At 45.3% G+C, this 25,423-nt stretch overlaps 1 protein-coding gene across 1 annotated transcript in view; it reads left to right on the top strand.

The window, feature by feature from the left end:
• The first annotated feature begins 558 nt into the window (after positions 1 to 558).
• Positions 559 to 25,423, top strand: part of LOC132780522 (E3 ubiquitin-protein ligase CBL) — a 39,021-nt gene continuing 14,156 nt past the window's right edge. The window contains exons 1-6 of the mRNA XM_067461158.1: positions 559 to 1,082; positions 12,239 to 12,385; positions 12,837 to 12,993; positions 18,853 to 18,974; positions 23,430 to 23,567; positions 23,823 to 23,910. Of these exons, the coding sequence (XP_067317259.1) occupies positions 739 to 1,082; positions 12,239 to 12,385; positions 12,837 to 12,993; positions 18,853 to 18,974; positions 23,430 to 23,567; positions 23,823 to 23,910 (996 nt within the window). The 5' untranslated portion in view covers positions 559 to 738. The remainder of the gene's footprint in view (positions 1,083 to 12,238; positions 12,386 to 12,836; positions 12,994 to 18,852; positions 18,975 to 23,429; positions 23,568 to 23,822; positions 23,911 to 25,423) is intronic.

The raw sequence follows: 25,423 nt of genomic DNA, 5'->3' as shown, positions 1-25,423 counted from the left end.
GACTGGCTATGATTCTACTAAGAGACGAAGCGGATTTTTATGTAGTTTGTATTTGTTGTATAGTCATATGTTGTTGATACTGGCCTCTGTAACTGTCTTTTTATGTGTACTGTACACCGCCATGAGTCGCCCGTAAGGGCTGAGAATGGCGGTCAATAAGTGCATCTAATAAATAAATAAAAAATAAATAAATAATTTATCCCACATTAATTCTTTCCCTATTATGTCTTCCATTACAGTCCTTATTATGCCATAATAGTTCTGAATTTTGATACAATCCCACCACAATTTGACTGGTTGATCTGACACGACAAATAAATAAATAAATAAATAACACAACTGTTTGGTTCGCTCCTGACACAATAAATAAATTACAGTTGCAGAGCAGGAATGTGCAACTTTTGAAACTCGGCGTGCCCCGTGCAGAGCCTCTTGCCTTGTGAATCAATGAGGCCTTGCAGGAGGCAAGGAGCGATGCCCGTAGGCGAAAAGTAAGCCTATCTCTTGCAGGTAGCGGCCTGTCCTTGCCGAGCCGACTTGTTTGTGGCCAGGCGCACAGGAGCCACTGCGGTGAGCCTCTCCGAGCCGCTTGCCGTTTCCTCTTCTCTGAGAGACGTCTCTCTTGCCTCCACCTTCCTCCTCCTCCTCTTCTTTGGTGGCAAGCGTCCAGGTGCTCCTCCCAAGCCAGGTTGTGAACCTGGCAGCGGCCTCACCTGGGCTCTTCCAGCCTTGGGGGCCATGGCCTCTCATGCCGGTGCCCTCCGCTTCCCTCCCCGGTGGGCCTCGGCCCCTCGCTCCCTGGACAAAGCCCTCCAAGGCCTGGCCAAGCTCCAGCAGCTGCTGAGCCAGCCCCGCCTGGGCCTGCGGAACAGCCCGCCACACTTCCCACACCTGCTGCTCCAAGCCTCCCAGAGCCTCCAGCTGATCCAGGAACGGCACGGCAAGGAAGGCTTGGCACGGCTCCTGGAGGAAGGCCAAGGCTTCCCCGTCTTCCTGGCCAACCTGCAGGAAAAGGTCAAGCAGACCGTCCGGCTCTTCAAGGTGGAGAAGGAGGACGTCTTCAGGGAGGGTTCACCAGCCAGGTGAGAATCATAGGCTCATGGAGTTGGCTAGGGGCCATCGAGTCCAACCTTGTTAAGGTATGCAGGAAACTAAGGGAGAGTTTTTGCAAGGATCAACAGCACCGAGTGTGAAAAAAGGAAGGGTCCACGTGCAGGCGTGTTGCCTGGGCTCCTAGGTGCAAGGGGTTCCCCTTGCTGCAATCCAGCGTTGAGGAGGGGATTGATTTTGTGATTTGGGAGATGTAGTGTAACTCAGTGGGAAGTTGCCAATTATTTATTCCACATCCATTGCCAGATTTATTGCATATCCATTGCTAGCCCTCATTGCGTCCCATTTGCCGCCTTGATGTGTACTTTGTCCTTATTATGTGATGCTTGCCACCTTGCCATGTTCCTAGTCCTGTGTACTATTTGCTGCCTTTATGGATTTCTAGTCCCCACTGTGTCCCACTTGCCACCTTGCCGTGTTCCTAGTCCTCATTGTGTAGTATTTGCTGCCTTTATGGATTTCTAGTCCACACTGTGTCCCACTTGCCACCTTGCCTTGTTCCTAGTCCTCATTGTGAGATGTTTGCCACCTTGCGATATTCTTAGCCCTCGTTGTGCCATATTTACCACCTTGCCATATTTCTAGTCCTCATTGTGAGATGTTTGCCACCTTGCCATGTTCCTAGCCCTAATTGTGCCATATTTACCACCTTGCCATATTCCTACTTCTCATTGTGAGACGTTTGCCACCTTGCCATGTTCCTAGTCCTCATTGTGAGACGTTTGCCACCTTGCCATGTTCCTAGTCCTCATTGTGAGACATTCGCCACCTTGCCATGTTCCTAGTCCTTATTGTGCCATATTTCCCACCTTGCTGTGTTCCTAATCCTCATTGTGCCATATTTACCACCTTGCCATGTTCCTAGTCCTCATTGTGCCATATTTCCCACCTTGCCGTGTTCCTAGTCCTCATTGTGCCATATTTCCCACCTTGCCATGTTCCTAGCCCTCATTGTGCCATATTTCCCATCTTGCCATGTTCCTAGTCCTCATTGTGAGATGTTTGCCTCCTTGCCATGTTCCCAGTCCTCATTGTGCCATATTTGCCATCTTGCCATGTTCCTAGTCCTCATTGTGAGACGTTTGCCACCTTGCCAGGTTCCTAGTTCTCATTGTGTCCCATTTGCCAACTTGCCGTGTTTCTAGTCCTCATTGTGCACTATTTGCTGCCTTTCTGTATTTCTACTCCCCACCATTTGACATCTTACCATGTTCCTAGTCCTCACTGTGAGACGTTTGCTACCTTGCCAGGTTCCTAGCCCTCATTGTGCCATATTTACGACCTTGCCATGTTCCTAGTCCTCATTGCGAGATGTTTGCCACCTTGTCATGTTCCTAGTCCTCATTGTGTACTATTTGCTGCCTTTCTGTATTTCTAGTGCCCATTGTGTCCCATTTGCCACCTTGCCGTGTTCCTAGTCCTCACTGTGTACTATTTGCTGCCTTTATGGATTTCTAGTCCCCCGTGACTCATTTGCCCCCCTTGCCATGTTCCTAGTCCTCATTGTGCCATATGTACCACTTTGCCATGTTTTTAGTCCTCGTTGTGAGACATTTGCCACCTTGCCAGGTTCCTAATAATAATAATAATAATAATAATAATAATAATAATAATAATCAACTTTATTTGTACCCTGCCACCATCTCCCCGATGAGGACTCGGAGCGGCTTACATGAGGACAAGCCCAAACAACAAATACAATAAAAATACAACCAAAACACAACCAAAAACGCAAACAGTAAACGGCAACATCATAATAAAAGAAAACATGGAAATATATAGCAATATAAAATTACAATAGACACAATCACAATGACAATGGGCGGGCTACATGTAATGATTAAAAGAGAGACTAATTAAAACTAATTTAAAACTCAAGCGAGATAAAAGAGACAAATGATTTACGTGGGGGTTGTGGAATCAGATTTCCCACAGAAGGGGGGACAACATATACTCCAATGACAGAACGTTGAGGCTAAGCAGTAGTGTAGGATTGTATACCTGCTCTCCAAAGGCCCAGCGGAAGAGCCAGGTTTAAGGTCCTAGCCCTCATTGTGCCATATTTACCACCTTGCCATGTTCCTAGTCCTCATTGTGCCATATTTACCACCTTGCCATGTTTCTAGTCCTCATTGTGCCATATTTCCCACCTTGCCATGTTCCTAGTCCTCATTGTGAGACGTTTGCCACCTTGCCATGTTCCTAGCCCCTATTGTGCCATATTTACCACCTTGCCATGTTCCTAGTCCTCATTGTGCCATATTTACCACCTTGCCGTGTTCCTAGTCCTCATTGTGCCATATTTGCCACCTTGCCATGTTTCTAGTCCTCATTGTGCCATATTTACCACTTAGCCATATTCCTAGTCCTCATTGTGAGACGTTTGCCACCTTGCCATGTTCCTAGTCCTCATTGTGCCATATTTACCACCTTGCCATGTTTCTAGTCCTCATTGTGCCATATTTACCACTTAGCCATATTCCTAGTCTTCATTGTGAGACGTTTGCCACCTTGCCATGTTCCTAGCCCTCATTGTGCCATATTTGCCACCTTGCCATGTTTCTATTTGCCAAATGGATGTGTTCGTAATCCTCACGTAGTCTTTTGGGAAATAGAGGGGCATTGATCCAAATGAAGCTGCCAATTGTTTGATAGGTGAATATAATATTGAATTGGTGGAAAACAAGGGCAATTAACCCAATTCAAAATAATACTGAAGTGGAGAAAAGGGGGAACTAACCGAAGTGGAAGTTGCCAATTACACTGCAGAACACCATTCTCATTCCTGGGTTATCAATACCATTTCCTAATTGGCTCTGTCATAAAAACATGGAAAGGTTTAGAGTGCACTAGCGTTGTTTCTATGGGAGGGAAAAACAAAGTTAGTGCAATGTGACTATCTCATCATCGAGTCCCAACCAATTCAACCTAATTTGTGCCACAAAGACAAAGTTTCTGGAGTAGAATCTTTTCAAAGTAAGGACCGCACAACTAAATAGGAAACAACACTTAGAATCCTAGAATCCTAGAGTTGGAAAAGACCTTGTGGACCACCTAGTATAGTGTCTAGATCCAGGGAAGTCATGCTCCCCATGCTCTATTCTGCCTTGGTTAGACCACACCTGGAATATTGTGTCCAATTCTGGGCACCACAATTGAAGAGAGATATTGACAAGCTGGAATGTGTCCAGAGGAGGGCGACTCAAATGATCAAGGGTCTGGAAACAAGCCCTATGAGGAGCGGCTTGGGGAGCTGGGCATGTTTAGCCTGAAGAAGAGAAGGCTGAGAGAAGATATGATAGCCATGTATAAATATGTGAGAGGAAGCCACAAGGAGGAGGAGGGAGCAAGCTTGTTTTCTGCTTCCCTGGAGACTAGGACACAATGGAACAATGACTTCAAACTACAAGAGAGGAGATTCCACCTGAACATGAGGAAGAACTTCCTGACTGTGAGAGCCGTTCAGCAGTGGAACTCTCTGCCCCGGAGTGTGGAGGCTCCTTCTTTGGAGGCTTTGAAACAGAGGCTGGATGGCCCTCTGTCAGGGGTGCTTTGAATGCAAATTTCCTGCTTCTTGGCAGAATGGGGTTGGACTGGATGATGGCCCAGGAGGTCTCTTCCAATTCTTTGATTCTATGATTCTAAGAAGCAGGCCAATCCCATTCAAACCAGGGACAGAACATTTTTCAAGTTTTGTTACAGAGTGTTATTTAATTCTGTATCCATTGCCAGATACAAAGAATCCTGAATCGGAGGAAAAGAGGGAACAAACCCAATTGGAAGTGTCATATTGTTGATTCATTAAAAATAATATTGAATTAGGGAGAAGAGTGTAATGAGCACAAGAGGAAGTTGCCAACTATTGATTCCTTATCAATGTCATATAAAAACAATATTGAATGGAGAAAAGGAGTGTCATCACTTCAGCTGACTCCAAACAATATCTTCTCTCCAACTTGGTGAGCATTCTTTCGTTGGATCGGGCTTCCTATGCTCGCCAAGTGTCTGGATCCACAGTTGCCTGGGCACCAGGGATCTGGCTCTTGGTCCCGGGTTCTGGCTATCCATGGCACAGATCTCACTATCCGCGGCACGCATCTCTGTCAGGGGTGCTTTGAATGCAATTTTCCTGCTTCTTGGCAGAATGAGGTTGGACTGGATGGCCCACCAGGTCTCTTCCAACTCTTCCAACGGCCTGCATCCCACTATCCACGGCACGCGTCTCACTATCCACAGCACAGGTCTCACTATCCACGGCATGGATCTCACTATCCGCGGCAATCATCTCACTATCCGTGGCACTCATCTCACTATCCTTGGCAAGCATCTCACTATCCGCGGCACGGGCCTCACTATCTGTGGCATGGGTCTTACTATTCGCAGCATGGGTCTCACTATCCACGGCACGGGTCTCACTATCCACGGCACAGGTCTCACTATCCATGGCACGGATCTCACAATCCGCGGCACTCATCTCACTATCCTCGGCAAGCATCTCACTATCTGTGGTACGGGCCTCACTATCTGTGGCATGGGTCTTACTATCCGTGGCACGGGTCTCACTATCCTTGGCACGGGCATCACTATCCACGGCATGGGTCTCACTATCCATGGCACAGGCCTCACTATCTGCGACACAGGTCTCACTATCCGCAGCACGGGTCTCACTATCCAAAGCACAGGTTTCACTATCCACAGCACGTGTCTCACTATCCGTGGCACAGGTCTTACTATCCGCGGCATGGGTCTCACTATTCGCTGCACGGGTCTCACTATCTGCAGCAAGGGTCTCACTATCCGCAGCACGGGTCTCACTATCCGCGGCACGGGTCTCACTATCCGTGGCACAGGTGTTACTATCCGCAGAACGGACCTCACTATCCGCGGCACAGGTCTCACTATCTGTGGCACGGATCTCACTCTCCACGGCACGGATCTCACTATCCTTGGCACGGGTCTCACTATCCATGGCACGGATCTCACTATCCATGGCAATGCTCTCACTATTCGCTGCACAAGTCTCACTATCCGCAGCACAGGTCTCACTATCCGCAGCACAGGTCTCACTATCTGTGGCATGGATCTCACTATCCGTGGCCATTCCAAATTGCTTGATTTCAGGGCAACCTAACCAAGTGAAAGCTGCAAATTATTTATTCCTCATCTGTGTCAGATACAAATAATACTGAATTGGGAAAAGTGTGAACTAATGCAAATGGAAGATGCCTGTTGTTATTGTTGTTGTTTGTATTTATACCTGACTTTTTTCCTCTGCCAAAGTAGCTAGCATTCAAAACCATAACAATGTATGAATTAAAACCAAATGCATGCAAACTTTTGAGATAGGATTAGACCCAGATATATTCAAAACACATGGTTAAAATAAAGAAAAACATAAAATAAATCTATTCAAGTACACAGAAACATAGCCGTGCGAGATACAAATAATAGTGAATTTAGGGAAATGGAGGCTGCAATATTTCTCTTCCTCCTTTACTGTCATTTCCTGCAAAATGGGTCTCTTTCTGTCTTTAATACCATACTAATCGAAAAATGCACCAGTTAGATTTGCAGCCATTACATACCAGCCAGATGCTTTATTTATTTCCTATCCCTTCCTTCCTTTCCTTTTCTTTCTTTCTTTCTTTCTTTCTTTCTTTCTTTCTTTCTTTCTTTCTTTCTTTCTTTCTTTCTTTCCTTCCTTCCTTCTCCTTCCTTCCTTCCTTCCTTCCTTCCTTCCTTCTCCTTCCTTCCTTCCTTCCTTCCTTCCTTCTCCTTCCTTCCTTCCTTCCTTCCTTCCTTCCTTCCTTCCTTCCTTCCTTCCTTCCTTCCTTCCTTCTCTTTCCTTCCTTCCTTCCTTCCTTCCTTCCTTCCTTCCTTCCTTCCTTCCTTCCTTCCTTCCTTCCTTCCTTCCTTCTCTTTCCTTCCTTCCTTCCTTCCTTCCTTCCTTCCTTCCTTCCTTCCTTCCTTCCTTCTCTTTCCTTCCTTCCTTCCTTCCTTCCTTCCTTCTCTTTCCTTCCTTCCTTCCTTCCTTCCTTCCTTCCTTCCTTCCTTCCTTCCTTCCTTCCTTCCTTCCTTCCTTCCTTCCTTCCTTCCTTCCTTCCTTCCTTCCTTCTCAAAGTGAAAAGCAAACAAACACTCCACCAATGCTTTCTTTGTCTCTGGAGCCAATCCTTTTTGCTATTCTCCTGCCAGACACCAGAAAATACCTGCGGGGAAACATTTCCCTCAAGCCCTCACCCAAGTTTATGGGTGGGGAAACTGGTTTGAAAGCATGACTGATACGGGCTTGCAAAAGGTATCAGGGTTGAATGAAAAGTAATGCCTCCAACTTTGTAACTCCTGAACAGATGGCAGTACAAGTCTGCGGCAGGTACTGACTTGTTCAGTAGACTCTCCTCTACCAGGCATGTAGCCGGGGGGGGGGGGCTTGAGGGGCTTAAGCCCCCCCCCCCCCGAAATTCTCATGGTGGTTCGCGAAAAGGCCTTACTGCTGCATTATTCAAACTGTTATGTTTATTCATATCATGATCTGATCACCATACTCAATATATCCCAGACTCAGCCCCCCGAAACTCAGCCCACCCCCCCCGAAACCCCCCCCTGAAAAAAATTCAGCCCCCCCCCCCCCCCCGAAACGAAATCCTGGCTACGGGCCTGTCCTCTGCAGTTCCATTTTGGTGGAAAGCCTTCGCATTGAACGGTTGTGTTGTTAAGGTGTGAAGTATGGAACCCTGTGCAGATGGTCAGTCAATGAGACTTAAGCAATGTATGCGGCAAGTACTGGCTTGTTCAGTAGACTCTCCTCTACAATTCCATTTTGGTGGGAAGCCTTAGCATTGAACGGTTGTGTTGTTAAGGTGCAAAGTATGGAACCCTGTGCAGACGGTCGGTCAATGCGACTTAAGCAACGTATGTGGCAGGTACTGGCTTGTTCAGTAGACTCTCCTCTACAGTTTCATTTTGGCGGGAAGCCTTAGCATTGAACGGTTGTGTTGTTAGAGTGCGAAGTATGGAACCCTGTGGAGACGGTCGGTCAATGCGATTTAAGCAACGTATGTGGCAGGTACTGGCTTGTTCAGTAGACTCTCCTCTACAGTTTCATTTTGGCGGGAAGCCTTCGCATTGAACGGTTGTGTTGTTAAGGTGCGAAGTATGGAACCCTGTGCAGACGGTCGGTCAATGCGATTTAAGCAACGTATGTGGCAGGTACTGGCTTGTTCAGTAGACTCTCCTCTACAGTTCCATTTTGGCGGGAAGCCTTAGCATTGAACGGTTGTGTTGTTAGAGTGCGAAGTATGGAACCCTGTGCCAATGGTCGGTCAATGCATGCATATTGTGTATATCTGTTTGCTTGTCTATATGCATATTTGTGTGTATATATGTGTGTATGTATGTATATATGTACATGTGTGTGCATGTGTATATGTATATATGTGTGTATGTATATGTATGTGTCTATATGTGTATATTTGTGTATGTTTGTGTATATATATACACATATATACACGTGTGTGTATGAATCAGTTGATATACTGATTGATCAGTTGGTTGATTGATCAATTAATTGACTGGTCAGTTGATTGATTGATTGACCACTCCATTGTTTGGTCAGTTGGTTGATTGATCAGTTTATTGACTGATCAGTTGATTGACTGATTGATTGATCAATTGATATGTTGATTGATTGATTGATCGGTCAGTTGATGTGCATGTGTATATGTATATATGGTGTCTTTTTTGGGTTTTTAAGTCTGTTCCGCTGGGGTTTTGTGTGTGTGTGTGTGTGTGTGTGTGTGTGTGCATGCATGTGTTTATGGGTGATGGACACTCGTTGGACTGTTAGGTGTATTGTGTTGAAATTTGGTATCGATTCGTCTAGTGGTTTTTGAGTTATGTTAATCCCACAAACTAACATTACATTTTTATTTATAGAAATGCTATGGGATTCTGAGAGCTGTAGTTTGCCAAGGCCTTGCAAAACTGTGACTCCCAGCTTCCCTAGCATTGAACCAGGACGGTTCAAAGTGGTCCCAAACTGCATTAATTCCACAGTGTAGATGCACCCTTGCTGCAATTCGAGACACAAAGAATGCATATTTGGAAAGCAAGACCTTCCCTTTTGCTGTCCTTTCGCCCAGCTACGTTTTCTGGCCTTAAAACCCTGCCCATCCCATATGTGTATGTGTATATATGCACTCACACAAATGTACACCATTTGCGTGCAAATTTTGCTTGCTCGTTAGCTGGACTTTGAGCCGCTTTTATCAGTTGCCGGGGAACAAAGGCCTCTCTGCTCCGGACTCTTTAGGATCTGAGACCAAAACATGGCTATGGGTCAAAGGAGTGTTTGTGTCCACAAAAGAGAAGCCGTTCTTCATACAGAGAGTTTGCTAAGGGATTCCTGGGAATTGCAGTTTTACAAGGTCTTTCTCCTTCTCTGCCTGACCAAACTACAAGTCCCAAATCTTCCCTTGGACAAAATATCACAATTATAAAATAAGTCTTGCTTTGCATTATTTCTAAATGTTCAGCTATGTTTGTTGTAGAGCAATTTAGAATGGCTGTGAATTAGACCCAAGCCATTGTGGGTTGCCTGGTGAGAAAAGAGAAGCCAATATTGCAAAATAAATCCCACCAAGTTGAAGCAGAAGCCACTGAGATGATTTATTGGTGATTCAGCTGAAAAGGATGCAGAGCAGCAATCATTCGCCAAGCTAAGCATACGAGAGTACAAATAAAGGCCATTTTTATAGAAAAACAGAGTTGTGTGGTTTGAATCTCCCGCTCCCCACCCTCCGCCCGGCTTGAACGTGATTGGCTGGCGTCTCAACAGCTGGGAGGAGGCTCGGCCACCTCTCGAGCACCTGGGCCAATCACAGGGCTTCTGCTGTGCGCCTGGGCCAATCAGAGGGCTTCTGCTGCTTTGGCACTCCAGTGAATCAGAAGAGAGGGAGGCGGGACAAGGGAATACAATGCATTCTTGAGTGGATTATGGAAACTCGGGAAATGTGCAAGGGGCTTGGCGAGTCCTAAAAGGCCTGGAAGCTAAGCCTTACTATTGTCTCGTGAGTGATTACAATAAACATTGATGTTGGTGATATCGCCATAATCCAGGTTTTCCTTTTACGATAAGACAGAGGAACAATGGGGGAAACTTAGGTAGTGTCCATGAAGGGAAAAGAGTCCTTAATGTGTGGCAAAAGGTTCAAAAAGTCATGAAGGGATTCCACTGAGCTGAGATATAGAGCCCTGCAGCACTGAGGTGGAAGCTTGTCCTTGGAAAACTATAAGTTACTATCTCTTATGGAGGGGATCATGTTCGACTTCATGCTTCCTGCAACGTCAAACAGATATATGAGTGATCAATTCATTGATCAGTTCATTAATTGTTCAACTGATGCAACAGTCCTTCTCCTGCTTTCCGAAAAATCCTAATACCAGACTGAACATTGTCTCTCTGCTGTAATTGTAAATAGTGGCACAGTTGTGCTTCCTACAGCCAAGAAGATAAGCATTGACTGATTGATTGACTGATTGATTGATTGATGGCTTGATTGATCCAGCAGTTCTTCCTGTTTTCCCCTTTGTCGCCTGCCTAAAATAATATTTGCTGACAAATCCTAACTCCACATTCAACGTTCACTCTTTGCATTGTTTGTTTTCGCTGCAACCTCCAACAGCCAAGAAGGACATTGTTTTGCTAAGCAATTATTCATTGATCGATCGATTGATCATTGATCAATTGGTCTCCCAGTGTCCAAGTCCAACAGTCAAAACCATGACAGCATGCCAACAAACCCTGATATTCCGTTCTGTTGTAGTGTTTAGTTCTATTTTAATGTTTGTATGTTTTTGGTTTCTGTTTACACATTGAATGGTTTTTGATCCGCTTTGAGTCTCCTTTGGGAAAGAGGAAGCAAACAACAACAACAACAACAACAACAACAACATACACATACACATCTGAAGACCCATCTCTTCTAGCAGAATAGTAGTAGTAGTAGTAGTAGTAGTAGTAGTAGTAATGGCCTCCCCAGCCAGTTTTAACTATGCATTTTAAACTTGCATCTTGTGCCAACTATATTTTAATCATTGTTCTGTGAATTATAATATGGTTTTCAAATGTGAATTTTTCGTAATATTTATGTTTAATTCTGTTTTAATGTTTGTATATTTGTATACTTTAAAGTGTGTATTGATGCTTTTATATTAAGTCCCCTTTGGGAGAGAAAAAGCAGGGTATATATACATATAATAATAATAATAATAATATCCATATTTTGTAGAAATAAGTTTCAATATGTGCATTTTATATAATTCTTATATGTTTTTGGCTCTGCTGTAACCCACCTTGAGCCACCTGGAGAGGCAGATAAGAAATAATTGATGGATCGATCAATTGATCAATCAGTTGGTTGATTGATCAGTTGATTTACTGATTGATCAGTTGGTTGATTGATCAATTAATTGACTGCTCAGTTGATTTATTGATTGATTGACCACGCGATTGTTTGGTCAATTGGTTGATTGATCAGTTTATTGACTGATTGATCAGTTGATTGATTGATTGATTGATTGATCAATTGATTGACCAGTCAGTTAATTTACTGATTGATTGACCACTTGATTGATTGGTCAGTTGGTTGATTGATCAATTTATTGACTGATTGATCAATTGATTGATTGATCAGTTGATTGATTGATCCATTGATCAATCAGTTGATTGATTGATTGATTGATTGGTTAGTTGGTTGATTGATCAGTTGATTTACTGATTGATCAGTTGGTTAATTGATCAATTAATTGACTGGTCAGTTGATTGATTGATTGAGTACTTGATTGTTTGGTCAGTTGGTTGATTGATCAGTTTATTGACTGACTGATTGATCAGTTGATTGATCGATAAATTGATTGACCGGTCAGTTAATTGATTGATTGATTGACCACTTGATTGATTGGTCAGATGGTTGATTGATCAGTTGATTTACTGATTGGTCAGTTGGTTGATTGATCAGTTTACTGACTGATTGATCAGTTGATTGACTGATTGATCAGTTGATTGATTCATCAGTGAATTGATTGATGAATTGATGAATTGATCAATGCCTTTTTTTTCTCTTGGCAGGAGGTCTCTGACGAAGCTTTCCCTGATCTTCAGCCATATGGTGGCCGAACTCCAGGCCCTTTTCCCAGATGGACAAGACCAAGGAAATAGCTACCAGCTCAAGAAACCAGAAGCCCAAGCCTTTTGGAGGGAGACCTGGGGCTCAAGGTGAGCCACGGAAAACCCTCCACTTGTGGAATGCATACCTTCCCCTATTTTCATATACTGAAACCAGGGCTGCATCCGCATTGTGGTTTGATGCCACTGGGAACTGCCATCCTGGGAATTATAGTTTTACTAAGGGTGCATCTACACTGCAGGGTTAATGTGGTTTTGGCAACCGTGGCTCCATGCTATGGAATCAAGAGAGCCCGTACTTTGCACTCTTGGGCAGTGAAGGCAAAATAATAATAATATTATTCATTAAACAGTGATACTGCAATGCTTTTCTTTTTGAAGTGGGTCTTTGCATTGCATTCGACTTAAATGAGCAACTGGGAAGACTGCAGGGAACTGCAACTCTCCAGATTCCTTTGCATTGAGCCATAGCAACCAAAGTGGGTTTAAACTGCATTGATTCTGCAGTGTAGACACACCTTCCGTGCCTCTCCATTTGCAGGAGCCTGGTGTCCTGGGCCGAATTCCGGGAGGGCCTCCACGCGGTGCACCCCATTGAACCCGGCCCCATGGCCATGGCCTTGAAGTCCACCATCGACCTCACCTGCAGCGGACACATCTCCGTCTTCGAGTTCGACATTTTCACCCGCCTCTTCCAGGTGAGTCCCAATCCAAAGGAACTTATTTCTGGGCTCTAGATTAGGATTCCTCTCTCTCTTTTCCCTCATTCCATTCCATTATATATCTTTCCCCACATTTCTAGCATTGCAGATGGTTGAGATACTGAAACAATTCAATTTTTGAACTCTTGCAAACTTTCTTTATAATCTGAAGATTGGAGCTAGCAAGGAAGAATGAGAATAATAATAATAATTTGCTACCCATCAACTAGGTATAATAATAATAATAATAATAATAATAATAATAATAGGTGTTACCCAGCAAGGTTGGATAACAACAACAGCAACAAGAACAACAAGAACAACAACATTTGTTATCCACCAGCTAGGTTGAATAATAATAACAAAATTTGTTACCTACCAGCAATTAATTCTGGTACCTAATTTCTCTATTTGTAACTCAAGCTGTTTTCAAACTGCTTAGGTAAACAGTAAGCTGGGCTGACAGTCGGGAGCTCATGCTAACCCAGAGCTTCAAACTATAGACTACCTTTCATTGAGGGTTACAGACCTGAGCAGTATAGGGTGGGTTGTTGCAGGTTTTTTCGGGCTATATGGCCATGTTCTAGAGGCATTCTCTCCTGACGTTTCGCCTGCATCTATGGCAAGCATCCTCAGAGGTAGTGAGGTCTGTTGGAACTAGGAAAAGGGGCTTATATATCTGTGGAATGACCAGGGTGGGACAAAGAACTCTTGTCTGTTGGAGCTAGGTGTGAATGTTTCAACTGACCACCTTGATTAGCATGTGATGGCCTGGCAGTGCCTGGGGCAATCTTTTGTTGAGAGGTGATTAGATGTCCCTGATTGTTTCCTCTCTGTTGTGTTGCTGTTGTAATTTTAGAGTTGTTTTTTTTTATACTGGTAGCCAGATTTTGTTCATTTTCATGGTTTCCTCCTTTCTGTTGACATTGTCCACATGCTTGTAGATTTCAATGGCTTCTCTGTGTAGTATGACATGGTGGTGGTGAGAGTGGTCTATAGCAGAGCACCTGATGAACCAACCTGGATACAGCATATTATTTGAGAACACAGAAATGCTGGACCAAAATCTGGCTATTAGTATTAAAAAAAACCCTCTAAAATTACAACAGCAAAACAATAGAGAGGAAACAAATGTGGTGGACAAAACAATTATTTGACAAAACAAATCTTGACGTTTGGGAGTTGTGGTTGCTGGGATGTATAGTTTACCTACAACCAGAGCATTCTGAACTCCACCAATGAGAGAATTGGGCCATACTTCCCACACAGAACCCCCAAGACCAACAGAAAATACTGTGGGTTGTTGTAGGTTTTTTCGGGCTATATGGCCATGGTCTAGAGGCATTTTCTCCTGACGTTTCCCCTGCATCTATGGCAAGCATCCTCAGAGGTTGTGAGGTCTGTTGGAACTAGGAAAATGGGTTTATATATCTGTGGAATGACCAGGGTGGGACAAAGGACTCTTGTCTGCTGGAGCTAGGTGTGAATGTTTCAGCTGACCACCTTGATTAGCATGTAATGGCCTGACAGTGCCTGGAGCAATCTTTTGTTGAGAGGTGATTAGATGTCCTTGTTTGTTTCCTCTCTGTTGTTGTGCTGTTGTAATTTTAGAGGGTTTTTTTTAATACTGGTAGCCAGATTTTGTTCATTTTCATGAATCCTCCTTTCTGTTGGAATTGTCCACATGCTTGTGGATATTTTTTTTAAGATTCAGCAGAAGTTTTGGAGAAGTATTGTCGAAGGCTTTCATGGCCGGAATCAGCAAAACAACAGGGAGGAAACAAGCAAAGACATCTAATCACCTCTCAACAAAAGATTCCCCCAGGCTCAGCCAGGCCTTTCAATGCTAATGAAGGTGGACAGTTAAAACATTCACACCTAGCTCCAGCAGAGAAGAGCTCTTGGCCCCACCCCAGTCATTCCACAGATATATAAACCCATTTTCCTAGTTCCAACAGACCTCACTACCTCTGAGGATGCTTGCCATAGATGCAGGCGAAACGTCAGGAGAAAATGCCTCCAGAACATGGCCATATAGCCCGAAAAAACCCACAAGAACGTAGTGATTCCAGCCATGAAAGCATTTGACAATACATATTTCTTTCTTTCTTTCTTTCTTTCTTTCTTTCTTTCTTTCTTTCTTTCTCTGAAATGAAGGCGATGCACTGACCACAAGGCAGGATGTGGCTTTTTGAGGTCCATCGCTCAAACCTTCCATCCGTGGGAGGCGATGCAGTGGGTCACTCGTAGCCGTGACAACCATAGGCCGTGTTTCCGCTCCTGAAAAGGTGCAAAGACACGCTGTGCAGATCTCGGCTCAGATTAAACAATTGGGCAGGCTGTTCCTTTAAGGAGGGCGAAAACCCACACACACACGTTTTCCCTGCAGAAGAGTCAACAACAAGTCCCAGCATTTGCAAAACTACGAGGGTTGAATGAAAAGTAATGCCTCCACCTTCGTTACTTGGGTTTGGATCAGAATATTTTAATAAATCAAATGCAGAGATAATCCTTAGAATATTCTCTTTAACTACCACTATTCGCTTTTCCACATAATCACCAGACAATTGGATACATTTCTGCCAAACATGAGGAAGTTTTCTGAAGCCGTCAAGGAAGAACTAGAAATCCCAGTAACTACAACTCCCAAATGTCAAGGTCTATTCCACCCAAACTCCACTAGTGTTCACATTTGGGCATATTAAGTATCCGTGCCAAGTTTGATCGCGATCCATCATTGTTTGAGCCCACAGTCTGCTCTCTGGATGTAGATGAACTACAACTCCCAAACTCAAGGTCAATTCCCACCAAACCCTTCCAGTGTTGATTGTAGGTGAACTATAAATCGCAGTAACTAAAACTCCCAAATGTCAAAGTCTATTCCACCCAAACTCCACCAGTGTTCACATTTGGGCATATTAAGTATCCGTGCCAAGTTTGATCGCGATCCATCATTGTTTGAGCCCACAGTCTGCTCTCTGGATGTAGGTGAACTACAACTCCCAAACTCAAGGTCAATGCCCACCAAACCCTTCCAGTATTTTGTGTTAATCATGGGAGTTCTGTGTGCCAAGTTTGGTTCAATTCCATCATTGGTGGAGTTCAGCATGCTCTTTGATTGTAGGTGAACTATAAATCGCAGTCACTACAACTCCCAAATGTCAAGGTCTATTCCACCCAAACTCCACCAGTGTTCACATTTGGGCATGTTAAGTATCCGTGCCAAGTTTGGTCCCGATCCATCATTGTTTGAGTCCACAGTCTGCTCTCTGGATGTAGGTGAACTACAATTCCCAAACTCAAGGTCAATGCCTACCAAACCCCTCCAGTACTTTCAGTTGGTTATGGGAGTTCTGTGTGCCACGTTTGGTTCAATTCCATCATTGGTGGAGTTCAGCATGCTCTTTGATTGTAGGTGAACTATAAATCGCAGTCACTACAACTCCCAAATGTCAAGGTCTATTCCACCCAAACTCCACCAGTGTTCACATTTGGGCATATTAAGTATCCGTGCCAAGTTTGGTCCTGATCCATCATTGTTTGAGTCCACAGTGCTCTCTGGATGTGGGTGAACTACAACTCCAAAATTCAAGGTCAATGCCCACCAACTCTTCCAGTACTTTCAATTGGTTATGGGAGTTCTGTGTGCCACGTTTGGTTCAATTCCATCGTTGGTGGAGTTCAGCATGCTCTTTGATTGTAGGTGAACTATAATTTCTGATGGTCTTTGGTGACCCCTCTGACACCCCCCCTCACAATCCCCCCAGGGGTCCCGACCCTCAGGTTGCCTTATGTGGATTGCCTTAGGGAGTTGGGGGTATGTAGCTTGGGGAAGAAGGGACATGAGAGCTAGGTTTAAATATTTGCCAAGATCTCACACGGCAGCCTTTTGGGGAAATCCCACAATTGCAGAGTATTTTCAAAATGCAAAAACAGAGCATTCCGCTCACAACAAGCGAAAAGGCATGGCTGGAAAGACTTCTTGAGCTTAAGGAAGCAAGGTGCATAAAAGTTTAAAAAAAAGTTTCTTAAGACATAAGAATTACATTTGAGACAAAAGGATTGGGCTTACTCTCCCACTCCAAGTCTCTAAAGACTCCATTTCCCCATGCACACAGATTAGAAAAGGATCAGAACAAGAAGGAGGTGAATGAAGGAATGGCCACAAGGTCTTAAAACGAAGCATCATCAATTAGGATGGGAGGTGGAAGGACAGAGAGTGAGAGAAAACAGAGTCCCTCAGCATAGGTTAATTCTGGTACCTAATTTCTCTATTTGCAACTCAAGCTGTTTTCAAACTGTGTAGGTAAACAGTAAGCTGGGCTGACAGTCGGGAGCTCATGCCAACCCAGAGCTTCAAATTTATTTATTTATTTATTTAGAGGATTTCTATACCGGCCTTCTCAACCTCGACGAGGGACTCAGGTCGGTTTAAAATGCATATCAAATATAATCATATAAAACAGCAAATACAACTCATTAAATATTAAAATAGTACAACTCAGTACAATAAAAACCTCATCATTACATCATTACAGTTTCCTACGCCAAATAGTCAATCCAGTCATGGTCATAATCATATTCATAGTCGCAGTTCATCATAATTCATCACAGGGAAGGTTCCAGGTTCAGTCTTTGAATGCCGCATTCCAGAGCCATGTTTTTAACGATTTCCTGAACGTCAGGAGGGAGGGGGCAGATCTAACCTCTAGTGGGAGGGAGTTCCAAAGCCGGGGAGCCACCACCGAGAAGGCCCTGTCTCTCGTCCCCACCAACCGTGATTGTGAGGGTGGTGGGACCGAGAGCAGGGCCCCTCCATGCGATCTTAACAACCTAGATGGTTCATAGGGGAGAATCCGTTCGGACAGGTAAACTGGGCCAGAGCCGTTTAGGGCTTTATAGGTCAACACCAGCACTTTGAATTGTGCCCGGAAGCTGATTGGCAGCCAGTGGAGCTGGCGTTAACAGAGGGGTTGTGTGGTCTCTGTACCCTGCTCCTATAGACTACCTTTCATTGAGGACTACAGACTTGAGCAATATAGGTTGGAATTCCAACAAGCCATTCTTCATATTGGCATGGCTTCTAGACCATTTTGCCAATATGTTTTGAGAACCAGGAAAGCAGTCTGTATTCTGTGAACTGCAGGAAAGGCTAGTTCTACTATGTTGAGAACCAGGAAAGCAGTCTGTAGTCTGTGAACCGCAGGAAAGGCTGGTTCTACTGTGTTGAGAACCAATAAGGCTGATTCTACTGTGTTGAGAATCAGGAAGGTTTAGGCTTTTAGCCTGTGAGGTTTAGATTGGTCAAATTGACTTATTTAGAATAGTAGTTAGTGTATGAGAAAAAAAGGGGAAGAAACCCAGTAAGCATCTTTATGGCAACAGGAATAATATAAGGAAATAATAAGCTGGTACTTGAAGTGGTCTTTTAGGGAAAAAAACACAGTTTGAAGAAAAATAAGTTTAAAACCTGTTTAGTGGAAGGAACAATCTTCTTAAGAGTTGTTTTATAAAATGTTATAAATGTAACCACTGAAGAAATGTGCCTCTAAGAGTTAAGAAACACTGACACCATTAAGCTTCCTCTATACTTCAATAAACTTGTTACAGTTTCTCTTAAAGCCAAGTCTCTGTTACGAATACTTTCAAGTCAAGCCGTGCTACACATTGAAGAAAGACCAACAAAGTATTACAAGCTATTAACTGTGTTATCAATTTTGTAAATCTATTACAACTAGTAGGAGACCCTGATAAATCAGTTAGATCCCTACTACTTCTGGTGTCATCGTTACAAAGTGGTGGCCTCATTACAAATACAATAATAATAATAATAATAATAATAATAATAATTTCCAGCCTTGGCCGACGTTGCTGAAGAACTGGACCTACCTTGCAGTGACGCATCCGGGATACATGGCTTTCCTCACCTATGACGAAGTCAAGGAACGCCTCCAGACCTACATCAACAAGCCGGGCAGGTAACAAATTACTACTACTACTACTACTACTACTACCCTATTTACTTGACTCTAATGCTCACCTTTCTTGGCTCAATTATCTTTCCAAAATTAATAGGTGCATTAGATTTGTGTCGTACGGTCCTCTTAGTGCTGAGACAAAGCTGCACCTAGAGCTCCTTATTGAGGGACATCAGCTCTCATTTAGTGGCTCTGTAATCAGAGGTGACCCCTTCTCCAGGGCTTTGTAAAAGATAGTTCAGAATCAAGGAATTCATAGTTTTGCCAAGGACACCAGGCTGGAATTATCCCATAATCCCCTATAACTTTTTATGAACTCTCATGAACTTCATAGGAACTTTTATGGACTTTGGGGGGCTGGCATGAGTTCCCCTTCAACCCTTCATGATCCCCCCTTCCCTATGAACTATGCTCCCATGCCCCATTCCTCATTCCTTATATGTATGTATATATAAGAAAAATACGAAGCAAAGCTGCCTTTTCATAAACCAGCAATTTATGGCTCCTGGAGTTTCCAAACTTCCTGAGCCAATAATCCCCTAACAAAGGACACAACCAGATCCATTTGCATGGACAATAAGTAAATGGCTCTATTTGCCTGAACCTCGGAGGGCTGATAGCCAGGTCATCCAGAATAATGGAGCCTATTGACATACAAAGGGACATCCCCATCTCCGGGGAACCGGGGATTTGCCACCGCCTCCCTGCTGTGCCACATCCTCATCTCCGAAACCCATCTCTGCTTCATCAATGAACCTCCTATTGCAGGACAGTAAGACAAAGGACCTGGCCTCTCAGGGCCAGACAAAAATGTTATTTCAAGAGACAAAAACAACAACTCAGACCAGGCTTGAGAGCCTGAAGCTAGCGCCTGGTCATTTGGCAAAAACCAGTCATTTGTAATACAGTCAACTACACATTTCTTCATTGTTTCCCTGTTGGCCACCTCCCTCCCACCTCATTGGTTGAGCAGCCAAGGCAGGGCCAGGGCCCTTATTGGATCTCTTCTCGACTCGCTGACATCACAGCCATTCACAGCAAAGCCGGCTCAGGGGGCGGGCACGGGAGATTTGAAGTTGACAGCTCTATAAATATTGTATTTCTCCGCCCAGTGGTTATGTTGGCTCCTGGGCAGATAACTGCGGTTGTCATCCGTTCCAGCTGGAACTAAATAACACCGGTGGCTTTCCTTCAACTGAGGATGCTTGCCATAGATGCAGGCGAAACGTCAGGAGAGAATGCCTCTAGACCATGGCCATATAGCCCGAAAAAGCCTACAACAATCCAGTGATTCCAGCCATGAATGCCTTCGACAATTTTTTTTTTATTTATTTATTTTTTGCATTTATTGACCGCCCCTCTCAGCCCGAGGGCGACTCGGGGCGGTGAACAGCAACATAAAAGAAACAGCGTACAATAAATTCCGACAATACAGACCAGACAATACAAACATAACATATACTTATACTAAAAATCCGCTTCGTCAAGTCCTGGGGTCATAGCCAAAATTCATAGTCCTAGTCCATTCCAGTGTCGTTCAGGATATACTCAGTTGAAGGCCTGCTCGAAGAGCCATGTTTTCAGGCCCCTACGAAAGGCCAACAAGGAGGGCGCCTGTCTAACTTCAACAGGGAGGGTGTTCCACAGCCGGGGGGCCACCACCGAGAAGGCCCGCTCTCTCGTCCCCGCCAGACGTGCCTGTGAGGCAGGCGGGACCGAGAGAAGGGCCTCCCCGGATGATCTCAAGGCCCTCGTGGGCTCATAGGCCGAGATGCGGTCTGCAAGGTATTTTGGGCCGGAACCGTTCAGGGCTTTGTAGGATAACACCAGCACCTTAAATTGGGCCCGGTAGCGAATCGGCAGCCAGTGGAGCTGGGACAGCAGGGGCGTTGTATGCTCTCTGCGTCCTGCTCCCGTTAACAACATGGCTGCCGCGCGTTGGACTAGCTGAAGCTTCCGGGCCGTCTTCAAGGGCAGCCCCACGTAGAGAGCGTTGCAGTAGTCGAGGCGGGATGTGACCAAAGCGTGTACCACCGTGGCCAAGTCAGACTTCCCAAGATACGGGCGCAGCTGGCGCACGAGCCTAAGCTGTGCAAATGCTCCCCTGGTCACCGCTGAAACCTGAGGCTCCAGGCTCAGCGATGAGTCCAGGGTCACACCCAAGCTGCGAACCTGCGCCTTCAAGGGGAGTGCGACCCCGTCCAGCACAGGCTGTAACCCTATACCCTGTTCGGCCTTGCGACTGACCAGGAGTACCTCTGTCTTGTCTGGATTTAGTTTCAGTTTGTTCGCCCTCATCCAGACCATTACAGCGGCCAGGCACCGGTTCAGGACTTCGACGGCCTCCTTAGTAGCAGGTGGGAAGGAGTGACAGAGTTGGACATCATCTGCGTACAGGTGACACCGCACCCCGAAACTCCGGATGATCTCACCCAGCGGCTTCATGTAGATGTTAAACAGCAAGGGGGACAAGATGGAACCCTGAGGAACGCCACAGATCAACGGCTGTGGCGCTGAACAGGAGTCCCCCAGCAACACCTTCTGAGTACGACCCTCCAGAAATGACCGGAGCCACTGCAAAGCAGTGCCCCCAAGACCCATCTCTGCAAGGCGCCCCAGAAGAATACCGTGGTCGACGGTATCGAAGGCCGCTGAGAGGTCCAGGAGCACCAACAGGGACACACTCCCCCTGTCTAGCTCCCGGCGCAGATCATCGACTAAGGCGACCAAGACCGTCTCGGTACCATGTCCCGGTCTGAAACCAGACTGTGCCGGATCCAGATTATCCGTGTCTCTCAAGAATACCTGGAGTTGTGAGGCCACCACGCTTTCCATGACTTTGCCCAAGAAGGGAAGATTGGAAACAGGCCGAAAGTTGTCCAATTTAGTGGGGTCGAGTGATGGTTTCTTCAACAGCGGCTTTACAACAGCCTGTTTTAGGCTCGCTGGAATCTTGCCTTCCCGAAGGGAGGCATTAACCACCACCGTTACCCACTCGGCCAATCCCCCTCTGGCCTCCTTCAGAAGCCAGGATGGGCAGGGGTCTAGGATGGACGTGGTGGGTCTCATTCCTCCAAGTATCTTGTCCACATCCTCGGGTTTCACAAACTGAAAAGAATCCAACAAAATCGGACAAGCAGGTGCTTGTGTCACATCCACAGAGACTGCATCTAATGTGGCGTCCAGCCCAGAGCGGATCAAAGCGACTTTGTCTGCAAAGAACCGAGCAAATGCTTCACAGCGCGCTGCCGAGTTGTCAGGGCTCCCACCTGAAGTAGGGGGAGTTAACAGACCTCTGACAACCCGAAACAACTCCGCCGGACGGTTTTTTGCAGACGCAATAGTGGCCGCAAAGAAAGTTTTCTTTGCGGCTTTTATTGCCGCGGCATATGCCCTTAAAAAGGACACAAACCGTGTTCGGTTTGACTCGCTTGGGTCTGAGCGCCACACGCTCTCTAGAACCCTCTTCTTTCGCTTCATCGCTGCCAGCTCCTCAGTAAACCAAGGGGCTGGTTTAGCTCGGTTACTCGAGAGGGGACGTTCCGGAGCGATCTTGTCAATAGCCCTGGTCATCTCCCCATTCCAGAGAGCGACCAAGGCCTCGACATGATCACCTACCGCGGCGGCGGGAAACTCCCCAAGAGCCGTCAGGAATCCACTCGGATCCATTAGCCTCCTGGGGCGGACCATCCTAATGGGTCCTCCACCCTTGCGGAGGTTAGGGGGCGCAGTGAGCCTAAATCTAATCAGGAAGTGGTCGGACCATGGCAACGGAGAGATAGACAACTCCTCCACACCGCCACTCTGCTCCCATCCCTGACAGAAAACCAAATCCAATGTGTGTCCAGCACAGTGGGTGGGGCCAGTTATTTGTTGGGACAGCCCCATGGTTATCATCAATATGTTATCATCATCATAATTCCTCTTTGGGCGCCCCCTAGTGTCTCCCTGCAGTACTGATGGTCCCTTTCGCATTACATTCAGTAGTAAATACTTATTTGGTTTCAACGTTTTGAAATTTTAGGTAAGCATTAGACTCAAGTAAATGCAGTGATATTATTATTATTGTTATTACCATCACCATCCGTCCTTGGGCATCCCCTAGTGTCTCCGTTCAGTACTGACAGTCCCTTTCGCATTATGTTGTTGTTCATTCGTTCAGTCTCCGACTCTTCGTGACCTCATGGACCAGTCCACGCCAGAGCTCCCTGTCGGCCGTCACCACCCCCAGCTCCTTCAAGGTCAGTCCAGTCACTTCATTATAGGTAAAGGTAAATGTTTCCCCTCACATTAAGTCTAGTCGTGTCCAACTCTAGGGGTTGGTGCTCCTCCCCATTTCTAAGCCGGCATTGTCCATAGACGCCTCCAAGGTCATGTGGCCAGCATGACTGCATGGAGCACTGTTACCATCCCACTGTTACCATCCTTTCTGCTCCTCTCTTTCTCCATCCCAAGCTACATCTTCCGGCTCAGCTGCACCCGGTTGGGCCAATGGGCCATCGGCTACGTCACCGAGAACGGGACCATCCTGCAAACGATTCCACAAAACAAGCCTCTTTTCCAGGCCTTAATCGACGGTCACAAGGAAGGATTGTGAGTGGCGGAGCATTCGGAATGGGACAGGGTTGAAGTTGGGGAAATCAGGCTGCCCTTGTTAAGGGGGACCGTGATAGGGATGACAATTTGGCACCAAATCCTAAATGTGATCGCCCTACTGGTATCTGGCATGTGTTTTGGAGACCACGGTTCTCTAAATGCACCTTCCCAATTGCAAAAAAAAAAGATGATCCATGCAAGAATGTGCAAACTTCCAAATTCCAACATTATCGTGTTTTCTTTCCTTTCCAGCTACATGTATCCAAATGGAAAGAACACCAACCCAGACCTGTCGGAATTGACGGAAGTCGTCTCTCGGAGCCGAATCCGGGTCAGCCAGGTAAGTCTATTGTCTTAGGCCTCTTCTATACTGATCTACCAAATCCAAATTATCTGCTTTGAAGTAGATTATATGTTAGTGTAGACCAGTGTTTCTCAACCTGGGGGTTATATGTTAGTGTAGACCAGTGTTTCTCAACCTGGGGGTCGCGACCACTGTGGGGGTCGCGAGGGGGTGTCAGAGGGGTCGCCAAAGACCATCAGAAAACATAGTATTTTCTGTTGGTCATGGGGGTTCTGTGTGGAAAGTTTGGTCCAATTCTATCATTGGTGGGGTTTAGAATGCTATTTCATTGTGGGTGAACTATAAATCCCAACACCTACAACTCCCAAATGGCAAGGTCTATTTTCTCCAAACACTACCAGTGTTCACATTTGGGCACATTGAATATTTGTGCCAAGTCTGGTCCAGATCCATCATTGCTTGAGTCCACAGTCTGGATATAGGTGAACTACAACTCCAAAAACTCAAGATCAATGTCCACCAGACCTTCCCAGTATTTTCTCTTGGTCATGGGAATTCTGTGTGCCATGTTTGATTCAATTCCATCATTGATGGAGTTCAGAAGGCTCTTTGATTTAAGGTGAACTATAAATCCCAGAAACTCCAGCATTACCAAATGACAAAATCAATCATCCTCAACCCCACCAGTATTCAAATTTTGGGCGTATCGGGTATTTGTGTCAAATTTGATCCAGTGACTGAAAATACATCCTGCGTATCAGATATTTACATTACGATTCATAACAGTAGCAAAATGACAGTGATGAAGTAGCAACGAAAATAACGTTATGGTTGGGGGTCACCACAACAGGAGGACCTGTACTAAGGGGTCACGGCATTATGAAGGTTGGGAACCACTGCTGTAGACTCATATAATTCATTTCAAAGCCACTAATGTGGATTATCTGCTTTGATAATCTGGATTGTATGGCAGTGTAGAAAGGGCTTCAGTCTTCTTTGGGTGCCTTGCTTCTAACCATCTGAATTTCAGAAGTTCAGCAGCTTCTGTTTGGGAACGAGGCTTTATTTTTGTGTTGGGCACCCCCCAAAATACCCCAACATATGTGTTGCTTTAGGAATACAGTTACATGCAGGCCCGTAGCGAGGGGGGGTTAGGGGTTCAACCCCTCCCCCCGAAATGTTTCAGATTTTTTTAAAAAAACCTGGTTTACTCATGAATTTGAACTGGTGAACCCAATCCCCATGCTGCTAAGTCTATGAGATGCAAAAACTCAAGAGTCCCTCCAGAACTGCAAGCACGATCTCAAGCAAATATTAGCAGTTTATTCACACTGTCATTCCTTTTAGCAATAGCCGATGTCGTTGTTCTGGTAGAGCTGTACCAGGAGCTCCAATTTTTTTTGCTTTGTATTAAATGTTTGCTTGCAGTCCTAAGTTTCAGGGACTCTGCAGATAGGTGGCTTCTTTGGTTGCAGTCATAGGGCAAGTCACCTGTCCATCATTGTTAAGTTTTGGTCCCACCCCTTGCTCAGGGCAATTGGGAAGGGAA

The sequence above is a fragment of the Anolis sagrei genome, chromosome X (assembly GCF_037176765.1).
Source record: "Anolis sagrei isolate rAnoSag1 chromosome X, rAnoSag1.mat, whole genome shotgun sequence".
Classification (NCBI taxonomy): Eukaryota; Metazoa; Chordata; class Lepidosauria; order Squamata; family Dactyloidae; genus Anolis; species Anolis sagrei.
This window is presented reverse-complemented; position numbering and strand designations above follow the sequence as displayed.